At 49.9% G+C, this 18,795-nt stretch overlaps 1 protein-coding gene across 2 annotated transcripts in view; it reads left to right on the forward strand.

The window, feature by feature from the left end:
• Positions 1-18,795, forward strand: part of CEP164 (centrosomal protein 164kDa) — a 97,433-nt gene that overhangs the window by 54,108 nt on the left and 24,530 nt on the right. Inside the window, exons 9-14 of one of the 2 annotated variants that reach the window (XM_011926850.1) lie at positions 1,868-1,948; positions 3,822-3,902; positions 9,320-9,417; positions 10,399-10,566; positions 11,479-11,625; positions 15,871-16,080. In XM_011926850.1, coding sequence (XP_011782240.1) covers positions 1,868-1,948; positions 3,822-3,902; positions 9,320-9,417; positions 10,399-10,566; positions 11,479-11,625; positions 15,871-16,080 — 785 coding nt within the window. The remainder of the gene's footprint in view (positions 1-1,867; positions 1,949-3,821; positions 3,903-9,319; positions 9,418-10,398; positions 10,567-11,478; positions 11,626-15,870; positions 16,081-18,795) is intronic. The other variant, XM_011926848.1, reaches the window with a different exon arrangement.

Below are 18,795 nucleotides of genomic sequence, written 5' to 3' on the forward strand. Positions count from 1 at the left end.
ATCTTGGCTCACTGCAGCCTTGACCTCCAGGGCTCAAGCAATCCTCCCACCTCATCACAGTTCTGAGTGCTTTTTGGCAGAGCATTACCTCAGCCTCTTGAGTAGCTGAGGCATGTGTCACCATGCCCAGCTAATTTTGGTATTTTTTGTAGAGACAGGGTTTTGCCATGTTGCCCAGGCTGGTCTCTTAACTCCTGAGCTCAGGTGTTCTGCCCACCTTATCATAGTTCAAGGCATTTTTTTTTTTTTCTTTTGATACAGAGTCTCGCTCCTTCACCCTAGCTAGAGTGCAGTGGTGCAATCTTGGCTCACTACAACCTCTGCCTCCCAGGTTCAGGCGATTCTTGTGCCTCAGCCTCCCGAGTAGCTGAGACCACAGGCATGCACCACCACACCTGGCTAATTTTTGTATTTTTTAGTAGAGATGGGGTTTCACCATGTTGTCCAGGCTGCTCTTGAACTCCTGAGCTCAACCTTGATCCGCCCGCTGGGATTACTGGCATGAACCATTGAGTCTGGCTCCCCTTGTACTTCTTTTTTTTGAGAAAGAGTTTCACTGTTGTTGTCCAGGCTGCAGTGCAATGGCATGATTAGCTCACCGCAGCCTCTGCCTCCTGGATTCAAGCTATTCTCCTGCCTCAGCCTCCTGAGTAGCTGGGATTACAGGTGACCGCCAACATACCTGGCTAATTTTTTGTGTTTTTAGTAGAGACAGGGTTTCTCCATGTTGGTCAGGCTGGTCTCGAACTCCTGACCTCAGGTGATCCGCCCACCTCACCCTCCTAAAGTGCTGAAATTACAGGCGTGAGCCACTGCGCCCGGCCTCTCCTTGTACTTCTTGACATCAGTTTGGGGGCAGTCATGGTTGCAGCAGTCTGAGTTTCCATAGAGAGAGAACACTGTGTGTTGTGGCGAGGTGGAGGGTGGTGGTGATCGGGGCGGTAGGTGCCACATTTGGCAGTGTTCTGCCCCAGCGTAGGTAGATTAGGTGACAAGAAGACTCTTCTCTTCCATTTTTGTGGCTCTTTCTGAAAGATACCAAGACATGGGAGTGGTTGCTTTGGCAAGACCAGGCCAATGACCAAAATGGACAGAAGTAAGCTTGAATGGGGAGATCCTTTGGCATTTTAGATTTTTCAACATTTAGTCCTGTTCCTCCTCCAGGTAGATGGTGAGGGAATTCATTTAAAGGACTTTTATCAGCCAGGTGCAGTGGCTCATGCCTGTAATCCCAGCACTTTGGAAGGCTGAGGCGGGCAGATCACTTGAGGTCAGGAGTTGGAGATCACTGGCCAACATGGTGAAACCTCGTCTTTACTAAAAATACAAAAATTATCCAGGCGTGGTGATGCGCACCTGTAATCCCAGCTACTTGGGAGGCTGAGGCAGGAGATTGCTGGAACCCGGGACGTACAGGCTGCAGTAAGCTGAGATGGTGCCACTCCAGCCTGGGGGACAGAGTGAGACTCCGTCTCGGGGAAAAAAAAAAAAAAGAACTTTTATCTATTTCCTGGGAAAGATGCTCTCCTTCTGTTTTTTAGGATAGCATCAGACTTCTGTACTGCTACCTTTCTAACCATCTCCACTACTCTTGGCTCCCCTTACTCGTATAAGTCCTTGCTGATCTAATTCAGAGTGTGGTTGTCGCTACTCAGTGGGCTGCCCAGCCCCAGTGGGGCGGAGGCTGTGTACATGTCCAGAAAGAATGGCGGGGTCCACAGGCCTCCTTTAGGTTTTCAAGAAGAGTGGATTTCAGTTTGGCCTGAGCCCTATATTGGTACCATGGCCTGAACAGAATTCTCTGGGTAGGGACCCTGTGCCTTTGTGCTCTGCTCTGAGGGATTTCTCTGTGTGTCTCTCTCTCCAGGGACTGGAAATTAGTGAACACATGAAGGAACCTCAGCTCTCAGACTCCATAACTTCTGACCCCAAGTCCTTCCATGGCCTGGTGAGTTCGAGATGAGGGCAGTAGAGTGGTGATAAAGAGCATGGATTTGTGAGTCTCTAGGGTTAAGTAATTTGCCCAGCATCACACAGCTTGTAAGTGGGAGAATTTCGAACTCATGCTTGAGTCTTGTCTAGCTCCAGCTTCTCAACCCATTAACTAAGGGTAATACTTCCTATTTTATAGGTTTGTTGTGAGAAGAAAGGCAGAGAATGTAAAATGTTAGCATATAAACATTATTAATATAATTATATATATAATAATGTTAAAATGTTAGCTATTATTACTCACTGTTGTGTGAGTTGCCTGTGTGATCATGTGAGTTGCCATTAGCTTAGGAGGTTAGAGACTGGTGTGTTTGTGTTTATGGGATCACTGAGCTGTGGCGAGGACAGTCCCCAGGCTCAGGCCAGGAGGGATGCCGTGGCTTCATTTCTAAAGTTAAGGCTTTGTCTTGGAATGCCAGCATCCGTGGTTTCTTTGTCCCAGACCTTCTACCCAGCCTGCTGTATCGTGGTTTCGTTTGCCAGGTCTGTACCTAAGGGGAATAGTTCAGGGTGCTTTTTGGCAGAGCATTACCTGTAGAAGCCATCCTCCATCTGTTTGGAGGAGGCAGATCAAAGGGAAGGGATTAGTGGGAGAGGGTCAGGGATGAACAGTAACGATATGAGGGGGTGCAGAAGAATTAGGAGGCTGTGTGTGCTCGCCCCTCACTGAGCCGTGGGCTTAGGAGGCAGATGGCAGCTGCATTAAGTGAAGTAGAACTCAAACTGAAAGGAAAATGTCACCAAAAAAGAAGAAAAACCCACAAGCTAGAAAGGGAAGGTAAAAAGTGGTTGTTGGCAAAAACTGTCCATGAAGAATCGCCATGTCACAGATCTCTCGGAAGCAAGGGGGCTGGCTCTTCTAAAGCAGGCACCCGTGTGGAGAAATGTGCCCATCAGCGTTTTTCTTCTCTATGGAAGTAGATGGAGGAGGCTGTGGACAGCAGGAACAGACTTTGTCTGGGCGCCCCACCATTAGTCAGGGCTGATGTGACAGAACTGTCCCCATTAACATGCTATTGGGCAGCAGTCCTTCACTTAGCCCAGCAGGGATCTTCGGCTCAGAGAAGGTGGGATCATGGGCCTGTGGCAGCCAGAGGACAGCAACAAACTGGTACCAGTGTGGGTACTTGCTGCCTGTCCCAAAGAGAAGCCAGTGCAGGAAGCACCACTAATTAACTCTCATTGTCCAGGTGGGCACCTGTATGGAAAAGGGATGGAACGAGCTGGAAAGGGCCCACCAAGGCTCGTTTCAAAACTGCCCACAGGTTTTCTGGGGATGTTGGCATTTCTTCTTGTGCCTGGTTGGGCACCACGGAGAGGGAGAGATAGCCGGAAAGTGACATCCTTCCCAGCATGTGTCATGGAAAGAGCTTGGGCTTTGCCATCAGTGCAGGGCCCCATCTGACCCTCAGGTCCCTTGCTTATCAGCTGTGTGGCCTTGGGCGAGTTATATGTGCTCTCCAGCCTGCTTCCTTATCTGTGAGATGAGGGAAAGAGTTTTAGTCTCACAGGGTTATTTTTTCCCCATAATTTTATTATGAAAAGTTTCAAACATATGGAATAATTTAAAAAATTGTACAGTGAATACCCACATACTTACCATCTGTAGGCCACAATTAACATTTTACCGTACTTGCTTGATCACATATCTTTCCATCGAGTCGCAGTGTTATTTTGAAGATGAAATTAGTAGATGTTGAAATGTTTGGCACAGAGCTGGGCACATAGTAGACATCTTTCTGGAAAGTGGAGTTGGGGTAGTGAAGAGGCCTGATGGGTGTTGACTGTGACAGAGGCAGAGTTGACCTTTGCATCTCCACTGTCTCCAGGACTTTGGTTTTCACCGGATCTCGGAGCACCTGCTGGATATTGATGTGCTTTCCCCGGCCCTGGATGGAACTCGTTGGCAGGTGAGTCTCTCTGGGTGGTGGGCTGAGCTGGGGCCTCGTTTTACCTCACAACCACTTTTTCGGATGACCCCGAACTGAGCCCTGCCCATCACAGGCTGCATTTCTGGAAGTTCTCTCCCTTCTAATTCATTAAGGCATGGTCCTGACTGCCTTTCATGGGGCTTCTGACCATTCCTGCGTTGTTGCTATAAATTAAAGTCCTCTTCCATCATATATTTATCCATTTATCCACTCATTCAGCAGCTAAAGAGTGGACTGTCTGCTCATATACAAGGCGCTGTGTAGACTGTAGATTTCAAGGCACTTCCCATCCTGGCCCATTCGTCCTCTTTACATGCCCAGCCCACCTGCTGCTCACCAGCTGGGTCTGCTGCTCACCATCCTGGGGCACACTCTCCACCTCCACCACCCCTCTGCCTGCCACTCTGCTTTCCCGTTTTCCCAGCAAGCTCTTTTTCGGTCCTGGAGGTTCACCTCTGACACCACCTCCTCGAATGGGATGAATTGTTCCCTCTCTTTGCTCCGCTTAGTCCCTCTTGTTTTGTTTGATGGTTGTTTGTCTGTCTCCCCTGCCAGATGTAAGCTCTGTGTGGACATGGATGATGACTGACCCACGTGGGGTACAAAGATGACTCAAACACAGATCCTGTCCTTAAGGAGCTTCAAGCCAAGAAGACTTTTCTTTTTCTTTGTGGATTGGTTAGAAGAGCAGTTCTGGCACATGATCTCTGCAAGTTTAAGGGAACATTTGGTTTGGGCAAAATGGAAATTTGTTGGGTGAAACAAACAAGATGTTTAATATGAACCCAGCCTTGGAGCCTTTAGTGAAATGTGTGCTAGAGGCAGGCTAGAGTTTTCGGACCAGTTGCATTTGAGCCCCACATGTTCCTCTCAGCTCTGGCTGATAAAACCTTTCTGGGCCACTGTCCAGCCACCAGGTCCTTGCTGGATCTTGGTCATGCTGTTTGCAGTGCTAGAGAGATGTGAAGGCACAGGCAGAGGAAGGTGGGATTAGTCAGGAAAGGTTTGGAGGGGGCGAATTGTGGAGCACCTTTGGCAGTAGGTGAGTGGGAAAGTTACTGAGTCAGTGGGATGGAGGTAGATCCCATTGCCTGGGTCCAACACCTGGCCAGTATCAGAATTACTTGGGAGCTTGAAAAAGACAGATTTCTGGGTCTACCTAAGACCTGATGTGGCCAGCAGCCTCTTTTTGGGCTGTGCCACTTGCTGTAACGCAGTACAGGACCTGGCTTGGTTTTGGTTCTCACAAGGTGCAGCCTCTTGAGGTGGACATCCCTGGCAGAGGAAGCCCTAAGTCAGCGGTCCCCAACCTTTTTGGCATCAGGGACTAGTTTCTTGGAAGACAATTTTTCCACAGATGGGGTCGGGGGCATTAGATTCTCATGAGGAGTGTGCAACCTAGATCCTTTGCATGCACAGATCACGACAGGGCTCATGCTCCTGTCAGAACCCAATGCCACTGCTGATCTGACAGGAGGTGGAGCTCAGGTGGTGGTAATGTTTCCTTGCCTGCCCACTGTTCACCCCCTGCTTTGCAGCCCGGGGGTTGGGGACCCTTCCCCTAAGCTATACCTTGTGACCTGCCTGTCGTGATATGGGTAATGGGGCTCAGCGTGGCTGACTGAGTAGCCAAGCCTTTGCAGGCTCAGCCTCCAGCTGTCCACCATCTCTGGGGGTGGAGGGATGGAGTTGGGAAGGGGGAGCTGGAGGAGAGAGCAGCAGCCCCTTCATGGGACCAAACTGTAGATGCCATCCTCTGTCTTTCCTGTGCGCTCTTGCCCATTTTGCCATATTCTCCACTTCTCTCTCAAGGGCAGGACCAGGGCAGAGGGCTGAGCTATACTAGTTTTTGTTCATTTAAAATATTTTCAATGCAATTTTATTGAGATATAATTGACATACAATAAACTGCACATTTATTTGATACGTTTTACCATATTGTATACCTTCACAACCATCACCACAAAAAACGATTATAATGAATTAGACATAATACATTTCTTTCTTTTTTTTTTTGAGGTGGAGTTTCCCTCTGTCACCTAGGCTGGAGTGCAGTGGTACGATCTTGGCTCACTGCAGCCTCTGCCTCCTGAGTTCAAGTGATTCTCCTGTCTCAGTCTCCCCGAGTAGCTGGGACTATAGGTGCGCACCACCATGCCCAGCTAATTTTTCTTTTTTTTTGTATTTTTAGTAGAGACGAGGTTTCACTGTGTTGGCCAGGCTGGTCTCAAACTCTTGACCTCAGGTGATCCGCCTGCCTTGGCCTCCCAAAGTGCTGGGATTACAGGCATGAGCCACCGTGCCCTGCTGACATAATACATTTCATAATTAATTAGAAAAGTGATTATAAAATTATTTCAAATAATACAAAAGATCCAAGTTCTCAACTTCCTGTAGCCTTACACAGACAGGGACTATGGATTGTTTCCATTCACATTTTTCATGTGCCTTTCCAGAAAATTTTCTGTGTACATATAAGCATATATTTATTTTCTACTTGCTTATCTTTTTTCTTCCCATAAAAATGGTGATTGTGCTACCTAAACTGCTTGGCGATGTGCTCTTTAAATTTGAGAATAGGCCCTTGACTTACTTCTTTTTTCTTTTTTTTTTTTTTTGAGACGGAGTCTCAACTCTGTCACCCAGGTTGGAGGGCAGTGGCGCGATCTCGGCTCACTGCAAGCTCTGCCTCCCAGGTTCACGCCATTCTCCTGCCTCAGCCTCCTGAGTAGGTGGGACTACAGGCGCCCGCCACCACGCCCGGCTAATTTTTTTTTGTATTTATAGTAGAGACAGGGTTTCATCATGTTAGCCAGGATGGTCTTGATCTCCTGACCTCGTGATCCACCCGCCTCGGCCTCCCAAAGTGCTGGGATTACAGGCGTGAGCCACCACGCCCGGCCGGCCCTTATTTCTGAGTTATTTCATATAGATCTACCATATTCTTTTTGTTGGCTGCACAGTCTTCTGCTGTATGAATACACCATGGTTTACTTAACTGAGGACTGAATCTTAAACAAAAACAAGACCCTAGAGCCGAGTTAAGGAGAGGGAAATGGTATTTTAGGCCAGAGGCTTAGGATGTGCGATTGTCTCCCCTTTCTGAAGAATGGTGACCTTGGCTGCTTTCCTCATCTCGTTCCTTGGCTTCCTTTTCTGGAGCAAAAAAGTTAAGGAAGAGGACCCTCTATACCAAGAGGACCGTCTGTCTGGGTATTTCCCAGAGGATCCCCTTTTCTCTGTTAGTGGGGATAGTTCAGTTTCTCACAGAAATATAGGTGAAACAAGAAGGGAGAGACTGGAAAGCCATGGTCTGCAGCCAGCCCTCCTATCTGCTGCCTTTTTTCTTATGGTGTGTGGCTGATAGCCCCGGAGTCCTTTCTGACTCAGGGCTCAGTCCCCCTATTTTTATTACTATCACCCCACTTTATTACTTGTCTTATATTTTAGTTTGTTAACTGGAGTGGGCCTGTGTGATTTTCCTTCTTGATGGGTGAGAGAGGGAGATACGTGATGAGCATGGTGTGGTCTGTAGGGGGAGACAAGTTGTGAGTTGCACGCTAGAAGGGGAACGAGGTGGGGCGGGAAAGGCTGCATGCCCTGCCGTTGTCTGCAGGCTCTGCCCATGCTGATGTGATGAGGAGTGGCAGCCCTGGCAGGGAGCCCTTCTGCTGCAGGCACCAGGAGGCACTCACAGGCAGCATTTCTATTTTTAATGTAATTTGGGGGAGCTGGGTTTTAGTTCAAGCCCTGCCCTTCCTCACCCATCCAGATGGCAGGGTTAGCCACAGCTGCTGGGGCTTAGGCTGCCAGTGGAGAGGTGTGGGGGTTGTGGGCACAGGGCTGGGGACCCTACTGGGGAAGACGGAGTGAGCTGTCTCCCGCCCCACCTCTCCTGTTGACCCTGCGTCCCAGAGCAGACGGGGCTCCTGTTGGTGTGACAGAAGGAGTGCAGGTCCTAGGATGGGACTGGCACTGGCAGAGTCTTTTCTTTTTGTTTTTCACCTTAGGCTGGGGGAGAGGGAGAGGAATGTGGGAAGAGGAGCTAACATTGATGGTGTGCCTTCTTTGGTTTGCGAGTTGGGCCTTACGTATATGAGCTGCTTTGATCCTCACCAGAAGCCCTGTGAGTTGCAGTATACGATCCCATTTTATACAGTGGAGGAGACAGACTTCCCAGGCAGGAAGAGCTAGAACAAAGTGTTGACCCCAGGCTGACTACACTACTATACCCCTGTGGAAAATATTTGAAATGATCAGGAATATTTCTCCCCTCCAGGCTGGGTAACAGAGTGAGACCTTGCCTCAAAGAATAGTTCTTCCTGCCTCCTTTTGTTTTTTTTTTTTTTTTTTTTTTGAGACGGAGTCTTGCTCTGTCGCCCAGGCTGGAGTACAGTGGCCGGATCTCAGCTCACTGCAACCTCCGCCTCCTGGGTTCACGCCATTCTCCTGCCTCAGCCTCCCGAGTAGCTGGGATTACAGGCGCTCTCCACTATGCCCGGCTAATTTTTTTTGTATTCTTTAGTAGAGACGGGGTTTCACTGTGTTAGCCAGGATGGTCTCTATCTGACCTCGTGATCCACCCGCCTCGGCCTCCCAAAGTGCTGGGATTACAGGCGTGAGCCACCGCGCCCGGCCCCTGCCTCCTTTTTTTTAACTGACTTGCTGAATGTCACTAGTCACCCAAGCTTTAAAATGAGATTTTTGTTCTGTTTGGTTTTGTTTTTGATGGATGATGTAATTGCTGACTGGGAAGGGGGCATCATTGTCTGCTGATGGGGCCTGGGTGCTTTGGGGTCCCTGAAGGTAGCGAAGGGGCACTTTGTCTTCCTCCAGGTGCCAGGTGGTGCCCTTTTTGTCTCGGGCACAGCTTTCTCTCTCTCATTCTACCAGTACTCCATCTCTCCAGGACTTATCCTTACTGATGTGCTTGCCTGTGCCCCCCGATTCTGCCCTTAATTTCAGCACCCTTGTAATTCACTGGCACACTGCTAATCTGGGCCTCTGTGGATTTGGGGTACTCATGGATTTCTCTGCTTTCTCTGTGCAGCTTGCAGTACAGGCTTCCCGCAGCAGGAGGCAAGATTTTCTTTTTCTTGTGTGTTCTCCTTCGGTCTCTGGCGCCTGACTCTATGTGTTATGGCTGTGGTCTTCTGCCACATCCTCCCCAGGCCTCAAGGCCAGCCCAGGGAGCAGCTGTGAGCCTGAGGGCTTAGCCAAAGCTTGGGGAAGCTTCACTGTGCAGTAGATGAACCTTCTTTTCTATGTCCCGTATGGTCCCATCCTCTGGAGAGCAACTTCTCAAGCTTTCTCCTAAGCTTGAGAGCCAGCTGGAGGATGGAGGGACCCAAATGCAGTCCCTTCAACACAGACTTTTTACTGCTTCTCTCCTACAGGCCCAGCAACCACTGGGAATAGAAGACAAGGATGACAGCCAGTCCAGCCAAGATGAGCTGCAGAGCAAGCAGTCCAAAGGCTTGGAGAGGTACCATAGGTGGGAGGCTGTCCCCAGGGGTGTGCCTTCAGGGTGGTGTGGACTTGGGCAGAATTCTTGGCTTTGGTGGCTGGCCTGGCTCAGTGTATACTTGCTTGGCAGCAGTGATGAACTGGCTGAATGGCCTTGCAGGGTCTGTGTGTGCACATACGTGTGTATATGTATGTGCGCATGTGTGTACTGGCAATGTGTATGTATGTTTGCATGCATGAGCAGACCCTCTGATTCTCCACCAAGATGGGAATGTGAATGCCACTGGGTGCATTTGGCAGGACTCCAGGCACCATTGTGGGGCCAGGGCTGATTAAGCTGTGTGTGTGCCTGTTATGGGCCAGGGCTGAAGAAACTTTGTGGAGGTCTGGAGGAGTCACACTGGAGGGTTGGTACTGCAACTCAGAGCTCTGAGCCAGGGCTCTGCCACATCAGAAATGGCTGCAGCTATCTGTGAGTGTGCAACTGTGTGTGATGTGACAGGGCCTCTCAGCTTCTCAGGCCTGAGCCCCATGACAAGGGCGGCCACCCTAGAAGGGGAAGGAGAATGGTCATTTCACTTTTAGGCCTTCAAAACCTATCTGTGACAGCTTCATGCATTTTCTGGTCTGACCTCTTGAGTCTGGCTTCTCTTTTTCTCCCCAATTAGTTCTTCCACCCCTTCCTGGCCTCAGCGATGGTGACCTCTGGGGATGGGCACACTTGTGAGTGTGTCCTGCTCTGATTCCTGAACCGAGCAGAGGCAGCATAGGGACCCCTGTGGAGCCTGACTCCAGTCTAGGCAAAAGGAGCGCTCAGGAGGGAGTCACTCCTTCCCACATGTGTGGCTGCCTTGCCCTGCTGTGGCTCTCCATGGATGGATGTGGGGATGGGGCTGGAGCATAACCCGGGAGGAGGCGATGACCTAAGTCCGTGCACTGTATTCCCCAGTTCTCTTCCCGCTCTCCAAATGGAGGGACCTGACTCTGCTGCTCTGCCTGGCCTGACCAGGTTATCTCCTCCACTTCCACATGAGGAGCAGGCCCAGAGTCCCCCTCGAAGCCTGGCCACCGAAGAAGAGCCCCCCCAGGGCCCCGAGGGGCAGCCCGAGTGGAAGGAGGCCAAGGAGCCTGGGGAGGACTCTGCAGCCAGCCTCAGCCCGCAGCTCTCCCTCCAGAGGTAAGGATGAGGGGAAGCACCCCCGGATGGTGGCCACTCTGCCTGTGGTGGGTATGTGTGCTAGTGCTGAGAGAGATGGGGGTGGGGTTGGCTTGGGGAGGGAGTGGGGAGCTGGGGCGGGTTTGTAGCCTCAGCAGCAGCAGCAGCAGCAGAGGCTCTGCTTAGTGTCCCATGGGAGCTGGATATGAGGACATGTGCCTCTTCCTAGTCCTCAGTCTACAGCTGAAATGAGGGTATGTGGTCTGATTAGAGGGACTTAGAAACTCTTGAATAAGGAGGTGTCTCTTTTGTCCCAGGTGCAAGAGGCTGGAGCAGAGACTGGTGTTACCCTGGCTGCTCCATTCCTGCCAGGAAAGCCCTTTCTCTAGTCCCCTCCCTGCCAGCACCCCTGTTTCCAATAGTCATCCTACTTCTAGTCATTCAGCAACCCCAGCTGGAGCCCTGTTATGTGCTCGGCCCAGAGAGAGGGAAGCCCGGATCACTCTGAGTCCAGCTGAGAGGACCTTTTTTTCCTAGCCTAGTCCAGAGCGTGGTAGACATTTGCTAGTTCTCTGTCCCCCTAGCAAGAGAAACATGCTGGTCTTAGAATTTATTGGGTTGGAATGAATCACTAGGGAACCTGAGCAGCATCAATGTGCAATCAGCAGCATCCACTGAACACCTGCTGTGTACAGAGCTCCTGGGGTACCATAACCATCCTGCTTCCGTTGTGAGGCAGGAGTCTTTGGTCTTTGATGCAGATAATTCAGGGAGAGGCAGGGTGGGGAGAGGGAGGTTTAAGACCTGAGGTAGGGAAAGTGTTGGGGCTGTCTCTCTGGTCTCTGTCATAGCTCTTTGACCCCAAATGGCATGTGTCTTAAGCCTCTTGCTTTCTTACTGGCTTTAACACAGTTGTTTCCTTACTGCTATCAGGGAGCAGGCCCCAAGCCCACCTGCTGCCCACGAGAAGGGCAAGGAGCAGCATTCCCAGGCCGACGAGCTGGGCCCTGGGCAGGAAGAGGCAGAGGAGAATGAGGAGAAGGTGGCGGTCAGCCCCACCCCGCCAGTCTCTCCAGAGGTGTAAGGGCCAGTTTTGCGTGTCTGTCCCTGTCCTCCACTGCGTGTGGGCTGCTTCAGTGCCTATTGACTGTTGGGTGGTGGGAGGTGGGGCTCAGGCTCTGGCCAGGGGTTAGAGTGTAGGGAGATTAAACATGTCCTTGGTGCTCTGTGTGCTGCCTTGAGAGCCCCACGCAGGCGTGACTAATCCTTACCTGGGGTTAGCTTTGGTCCCTGGGGCTCCTGGTCAGGACTTGAGGTACAAGGGCGGATGAGGGGGTACCTCCTGGCTCATCTGCTAAACTTGCTAAATCATGTTTCCTGTCTACCAAGCACTGTTTTTCTCTTCAAAAATGTTGAGGTGTGTAAGTACATAGGCCTGCAGTGTACAGTTCAGTGAAAGTTTGCATCTGTGCACGCTGTATAACGGCCACTCAAATGGGGAATGTCTCCATCCCTCGAGGAAGTTTCCTCGTGCCCCTCTCAACCCACCCACCCCAGGTCTTCACTGTTCTGACCTCTGAGCTCCAAGTTTTGGCCGAAGGGTCATTTTTCCAGTTCTCCACTTCACATACATGGAATTATACAGTACACAGGATTGATCTTTTGTGCTTGTGTTCAAAGCTCAATGTGTTTTTGTGATTCACCTATGTTGAACCAAGTACTTCTAAAATTTAGAAATCATTTAGCTTTTCTCCTTCCATTGTCACGCTTCCCCTTTCTACCCATTTTTCAGATGAGGAAACTGAGGCTCAGAGAAGTGAAGGGATTCATCTAAGGTCACATCGCTAGTCAGCGGCAGAATTAGAACTAGATTCTAGGCAGGGCATGGTGGCTCATGCCTGTTATCCCAGCACTTTGGGAGGCCAAGGCAGGTGGATCACCTGAGGTCAGGAGTTTGAGACCAGCCTGGCCAACATGGCGAAACCCCGTCTCTACTAAAAATACAAAAATTAGCTGGGCGTGGTGGCGGGCGCCTATAATCCCAGCTACTTGGAATACTGAGGCAAGAGAATGGCTTGAACCTGAGAGGCGGAGGTTGCAGTGAGCCAAGATCGTGCCACTGCACTCCAGCCTGGGCAACAAGAGTGAAACTCTGTCTCAAATAAAAACACTAGATTCTAGTCACTAGAGCCCTAGACTTCTGACTTTAGCCTGCAGCCACTGTTCCTTTTCTCTGCTTGGAGAAAGATAAGGGTCAGGACTTAAACATTTTCCCTTCTGTAAACTGAGCAGGTCTGAAGGATTTGGGACTGACGCATGAGCAGAGACAGGTTTACGCACACATGACTCACAGCAAGTTCACGCACACATTACTCACTGAGAGCTGGCCGGGCACGTGAGCTCAGGATCTCGTGTCGTCACCATAACATTGAAGGAGTGGTGTAGGGAAGGGGTGGTCATGTCTTTCAAGTGGTGATACATCCTACAGTGAAAACTGTGACCTCGAGGAATTAGGAATTATACAGCCTTCCTGTCACCTTGGTGGCTGTGGTCAGCCAGTTCAGGATACTTTCTATGAGGACAGGAGGTGGGTGTAGTTCAGAGAGAGGAAGATTGGGCAGACGTCAGAGGGGTGTCTTCCCAGGATCTCTGGAGTGAAGCCTGGGCAGCAGGGCTCAGTTGGGGCCTCGGCTTCCCTGGCTCCTCCCCAGCTGCCTTGGCTGATTCATTCCCTTCCCTTGTGTTTCTCCTGCCATCCCAGCAAGGCTGCCCCTGCTAAGGTCTCAGAGATAGTTGACCACGCGGTTTCAGTTTACACCATCCCCTTAGGAAATGCCTTCTGTTCTTTCCTGAGTCTCTTCAGGCCCCATCACTTCCTTATTATTAATCTTGACAGCTGCATTAGGAACGAATGGGTTGTCCAGGTTTTGTGGGAGTAGTTCTGTGTCTGTCAGCTTCCAAAGGTGTAGGCAAGCTGGGTCTGAAGGGTTAGAAGCGGGGGGCAGGCTAGAGGGAGCAGGTAGGCCGGAAGGCAGCACATGCCACTCACTGAATGCTTTCTGGCCAAGGCCAGGACTAGGAAACAGGAAGATTCTCCTCTTGTCATGCCAGCGTCTTTCGTGAGGATGTGCAGAGAAGAGGGTAAAAGAATCAAAACCACCAAGTTGCGTATGAGAGGAGACATAACTTTTGTGGTAGTTCCACGAAAACCATTCCAGTGTTCCTAGGTGCCATTTCCCCGCCCTCCGCTCGCCTTCCCTGTCTCTCCCTGCTTTCCCTTCTGGCTTTCTCACACGTATCTTTGAGCTACTTGCTGGTCAGCCTGAAATGATTATGCTCCTGCAGAGCCTCCCCTTTGTCACTCACTGTAGGAAACTGGGTCCCACTGATTCTGTTACCCGAGGAGTTGGCCTAGAAATCAGAGCTGTTTCTTCCCCTGGAGTCCTCAACTTCCCGATCGTGTCATGGATCTTTCAGGCATTGTTTACTGCCTTGGACCTGAGCTAGCAGTTTGGGCTACTAGATCTTTAAAACAGGGCGAGGGAGAAGAGGTCCACTGACAGACGGCCCAGCTTGCCTCTGTGCAAGCTCGCTGGTGCTCATAGCCTGGGCACATGCCCCACGCAGTGTGATGCCCCATCTTTCCAGAGTGTCTGTCCCTAGGGCTCCACATAGCTTGCAGCCTGCAGGAGAGAGAGACATTAAAAGGTACCATCTCAGGGAAAAAAGATGTTTTCAGCCAAGGTTGGAAATGAGTTGGAGGGTTGATGAGGCGGAGAGCTGTGGGGGAAGGCTCTTTCTGAGGGAGGATTCTCAGAGGAGGTGGCAGCCACATGTCTTACATCTGCCTCAGCTGGGCTGCGTCAGGGACTCAGAGGAAGCCAGGCTTTGGAAGGAAGGAGGAGGTGGAGTTGGGAGCAGAAAAGAATTGAACGCATAGCTCAAGATCATTTCTGGCCCAAGTTACGATTTTAGGAAAGGGGAAATGAAAGGTCTTTATGGTATTTCAGAGATGACAGTAGCCTGTCCTGTCTTCCTCTCTCTCTAGTCCCTTGTTTTCCTCTGCTGTTCTAATCCGATCCTGCCCACTGCTTTCCATCTGCAGCGGGGCTCGAGCTGGAGGGAGACGGGGTTCTGAGTCCCCAGCAGGGAAGACCAGCTCCCCTGTTTGACTCTTGCCCAGCCCTCTTTGTTTTGGGTCATACCCACACTTTCTGCTTAGGTTGACTGAGCCACCGTGCCAGGCCTGCAGCAGCCTGAGTGCTGTGCGAGGAGGGTGTGTAGTGAGACCAATTTCCACTGTAAGATTGAGGGACCTGGATATGCAGGCACATTCTGGCCTTTAGGAAAGTCACTCTGGAAGGCAAAATGCTTTATCCTGCTCATGCTTTCCTCATGCTTTATCCTGCTCATGCTTTGTCCTATTCATGCTTTATCCTGCTCATGCTTTATCCTGCTCGGAATGTTCTCAGGATTCCTCTTTGGGCATTTCCTTGAAGAACCAGAAAACAAGCAAAATAACAGTTCTTATTACTTTACACACACCTTTTTAATGGATATCATTATTCCTGATCTCACCACCCTCTTATGCATCCAGGTCAGCTCTGAATTTCTTTTACTCATTTCTAAACATTTAATTAACTCTAAGCAGACGAAGACGTGCCCCCATGGGTAGACGGGGAACATGGCACTCATGTGCACACTTGCTGCGTTTTTTGGCTTAGGGGAGCACCTCCTCCTGGCCCCCGTGGTGTCGTGATAGGGGAGCTTCCTATTCCTGGGCTTTCCTGGACTGTTGTAGTTCTCAGAGCTAGGAGACCTGCTGCTGCTGCTTTCATGGGCCCACATACATTGGCCACTACTCAGTTTGGGAGGCAGAAAGCAGTCTCTGGGGACTGTTCCCAAATTGCTGGCATGAGCCTTAAGTAGCAGGCAGAGCTCGAGTGGGGAGGTGGTAATGGGGCTATGAGCCATTCTAGGAAGGAATCCAGTAGAGACAGAGCTTCACTCCCTGCTGCTGCCAGCTCTTGAGCCGCAGCTTCAGATTTTGACCTTGGGCCATAACCTCGTAAGTCAGCTGAGAGCCTGCTGTGGGCTGCCCTTCTGCCTTGGCTCTTGGGGCCTTAAACAGCCACAGTGGGGCTTGTCCTATAGAACAAGCATTGACCATATATCTCTTGCCTGCCCTTGGGTGAGCTGTTTGACTCCTGATTGTGGGCCCTCCATTAGGATTCCATTTGTGATGTTCTGTATCCATTCTAACCTGGATGCAGAGGTGGGTGGACGTTAACCCTGTGATGATATGCCATTCCCCACCCATGGTAGGCGATTCACAGAGCCTGTGGCTCCCCCAAAGCAGCTCTCAGAGGCTGCACTAAAGGCCATGGAAGAGGCAGTGGCCCAAGTGCTCGAGCAAGACCAGAGGCACCTGCTGGAATCGAAGCAAGAGAAGATGCAGCAACTGCGGGAGAAGCTGTGCCAAGAGGAGAAAGAGGAGATTCTCCGGCTTCACCAGCAGAAAGAGCAATCTCTCAGGTCCTGCCCTTCCCCTTGGGCATTCTTCCCGGGGCCTTTCAGGGGATATGAGGAGCCAGGGACACCCTCTCAGCCTGGGGACCACTGGGATGCCCATGGTTCTACCAAGACCAACTAAAGTTGGGAAACTTTACCCAACAATTTCTGCTTACATCTTATTGGTTACACCTAGTTGCAGAGAACACTGGGAAATGTAGTCCTTTAGCTGACCTCTTTACCCAGTAGGATAAAAGCAGGGTTCTGTTGGTAAAGGAAGAAAGGGAGATGGATATTGAGCTGTTAATGAGCCATCTGTCACAGTCTCCCAGGATGGGAAAGGTACTATGAAAAGGTGTTAACATTTCATTTCATTTACTTGGCAATTTAACTAAAGGCTGAGTCTTGTCCTCTTGTACAGAACATCCAAGAGTGGTAGAAAATTATTATTTTTAGATGATACCTAGCAAAGTATATATAAAATATTTGTGCTTAATTTAGAGAAAATAAAACAGAAAACCAACATACAAGTACTGGGAAGGTCGGAGCAATCTCTCATGAGCCCAATGCAGGAAGCATTGACCCAGGGTCTGTCCTTATATCGCATCCTTGTGGGTTCTCCACCAGGGCGCATCCCAAAGAACAGACACCTCCAACCCCCCAGCATCCTCGTCTTCCAGCCAACTGAGAATTGGGGCAGGGGTCCCCCCAAGCAGAGTATGACTCATCTTAAGGTGCAGCGCCTTGGAGGAAATCCTGGCGGTGTGTCCCTGTCAGCCCACCAGTCTCCTCCCCTCTTGCTGGCCACCCTGAGCTTGGCTGACTGTACTTTCCATCCCTCTCCCAAGGCCCCTGACTCCAGAGGCCCTCTTAGGTTGTGGGGAAGACTGGAATGCCAAAAGTGTCTTGATTCATGGCCTGGAACATAGTAGTTGCTGAACAAATGGTAGCAATTACTTTTATTTTCAGTTGAAATCATTGCATGTTCAGGCATTCTTGACTAAGTGACTTCTCTGTGGACAGTGCCTTGCCTGACTTTCTTCAAAATAATTCATCACCAGAACCTGTTTCTGTTTATGCCCAAGCTTTCTGAGGAATGGACTCTTCTTCCCTCTGCTAGGAACTTCCATGTGGTAGAAATTTCTGGAAGCCACAGCTGATCTTATAACAAATATTTCTGGAATGAGAAGGCAGGCAGATTGGCCCTTAGTTTCTTTCACTTTAAAATGAAGGGATTGGACTTAAAACTTCTAAAGTCCCTGCCAACTCTAACACTGTTGCTGTGTGTAAAATTTAGCCATAGGACAAAGAGAAAGGGTTTCTGGGGAATCTAGAAGGAAGGATTTTTACTTAATTCAAATTTTCTCTCTCTCTTTTTTTTTTTTTTTTTTTTTGAGACAGAGTCTTGCTCTGTCGCCCAGGCTGGAGTATGTGGCTCACTGGGCTCACTGCAAGCCCTGCCTCCTGGGTCACACTGTTCTCCTGCCTCAGCCTCCCGAGTAGCTGGGACTACAGGTGCCTGCCACCATGCCTGGCTAATTTTTTTTTTTTTTTTGTATTTTTAGTAGAGACGGGATTTCATTGGGTTAGCCAGGGTAGTCTTGATCTCCTGACCTGATAATCCGCCCGCCTCGGCCTCCCAAAGTGCTGGGATTACGGGCCTAAGCCATCATGCCCGGCCAAATCTTCTCTCTTAATGGAAGAAAGTAATGGTGTTCGTATCTTGACATAGGAAAGAATCCTAAGTCTTTTTTTTTGGCTTTAGGATTTGTTACAGAAGCTTTTCAAAGGAATTGTCTTCCAAATCATGTTTTTCCTAGGCTTGAATTCCCTGAGTGCCCGGCACACATCCCCTGGTCGTGCGGGGCTGTGTGAGGAGTTACTCGAAAAGGATGTGGTTTGTGTAAGCAGGGGGATGTCTGCTTAGGATGAAATGGTCACTGTTGTTGGTGTGTAAATAAGATAACCTTTCGCAGCTATCACAGCTTGCTTATAGTTTGGGGCTGTATGATGCTGTTCAAATTCAGTTCATTTATTAAGCACCTACTTTATGTCAGCTTCTATGTGTGGTACCTGGGATATAACAGATTTTAAGACAAGATTCTTTCTCTTGAGAAGCTCCCAGACTTGCAAGGAAAACAGAGATACAGAAGATGAATTATGATGCCATGTGATGCATGGTGCAGAGTAGCATGGGATAAGAAAGGTCCACATGTAAAGTGATGGGAACAGAAAGATGAATTGATAAGCTTGGAGGGAGTTGGAAAGACTTCCCAGAGAGGGAGCTGGGTGTTGAGCAATGACTATAGGTTTGCTAGATAGAAAAGGGAATTCTTGGCAGAGGACCTAGGAAGGAAGAGTGTGGTAGAATGGAGGGATGGTGACTCAGCTGATGTGCCTAGAACAGAGTCTGTCGGAGTGAAAGAAGGTGGAATCAGGTTGGGTGGCTGTAGCTGTCTTTGAGTGAGTGCCATGCTGAGGTGAAGCTGTTGACAAGAGGGGAGCCTTTGGAAGAAGTGCTATATTACTGAAACCCAGAAGCCAGTAGTTTGCTTTTTTTTTTTTGGGAGATTGAGTCTTGCTCTGTTGCCCAGGTTGGAGTGCTGTGGTGCGATCTCAGCTCACTGCAACCTCTGCGTCCCAGGTTCCAGCAATTCTTCTGTCTCAGCTCCCAAGTAGCTGGGACTACAGGAGTGTGCCACCATGCCCGGCTAATTTTTGTATTTTTAGTAGAGATGG

This window comes from Colobus angolensis, unplaced genomic scaffold, assembly GCF_000951035.1.
Source record: "Colobus angolensis palliatus isolate OR3802 unplaced genomic scaffold, Cang.pa_1.0 Scaffold7, whole genome shotgun sequence".
NCBI lineage: Eukaryota > Metazoa > Chordata > Mammalia > Primates > Cercopithecidae > Colobus > Colobus angolensis.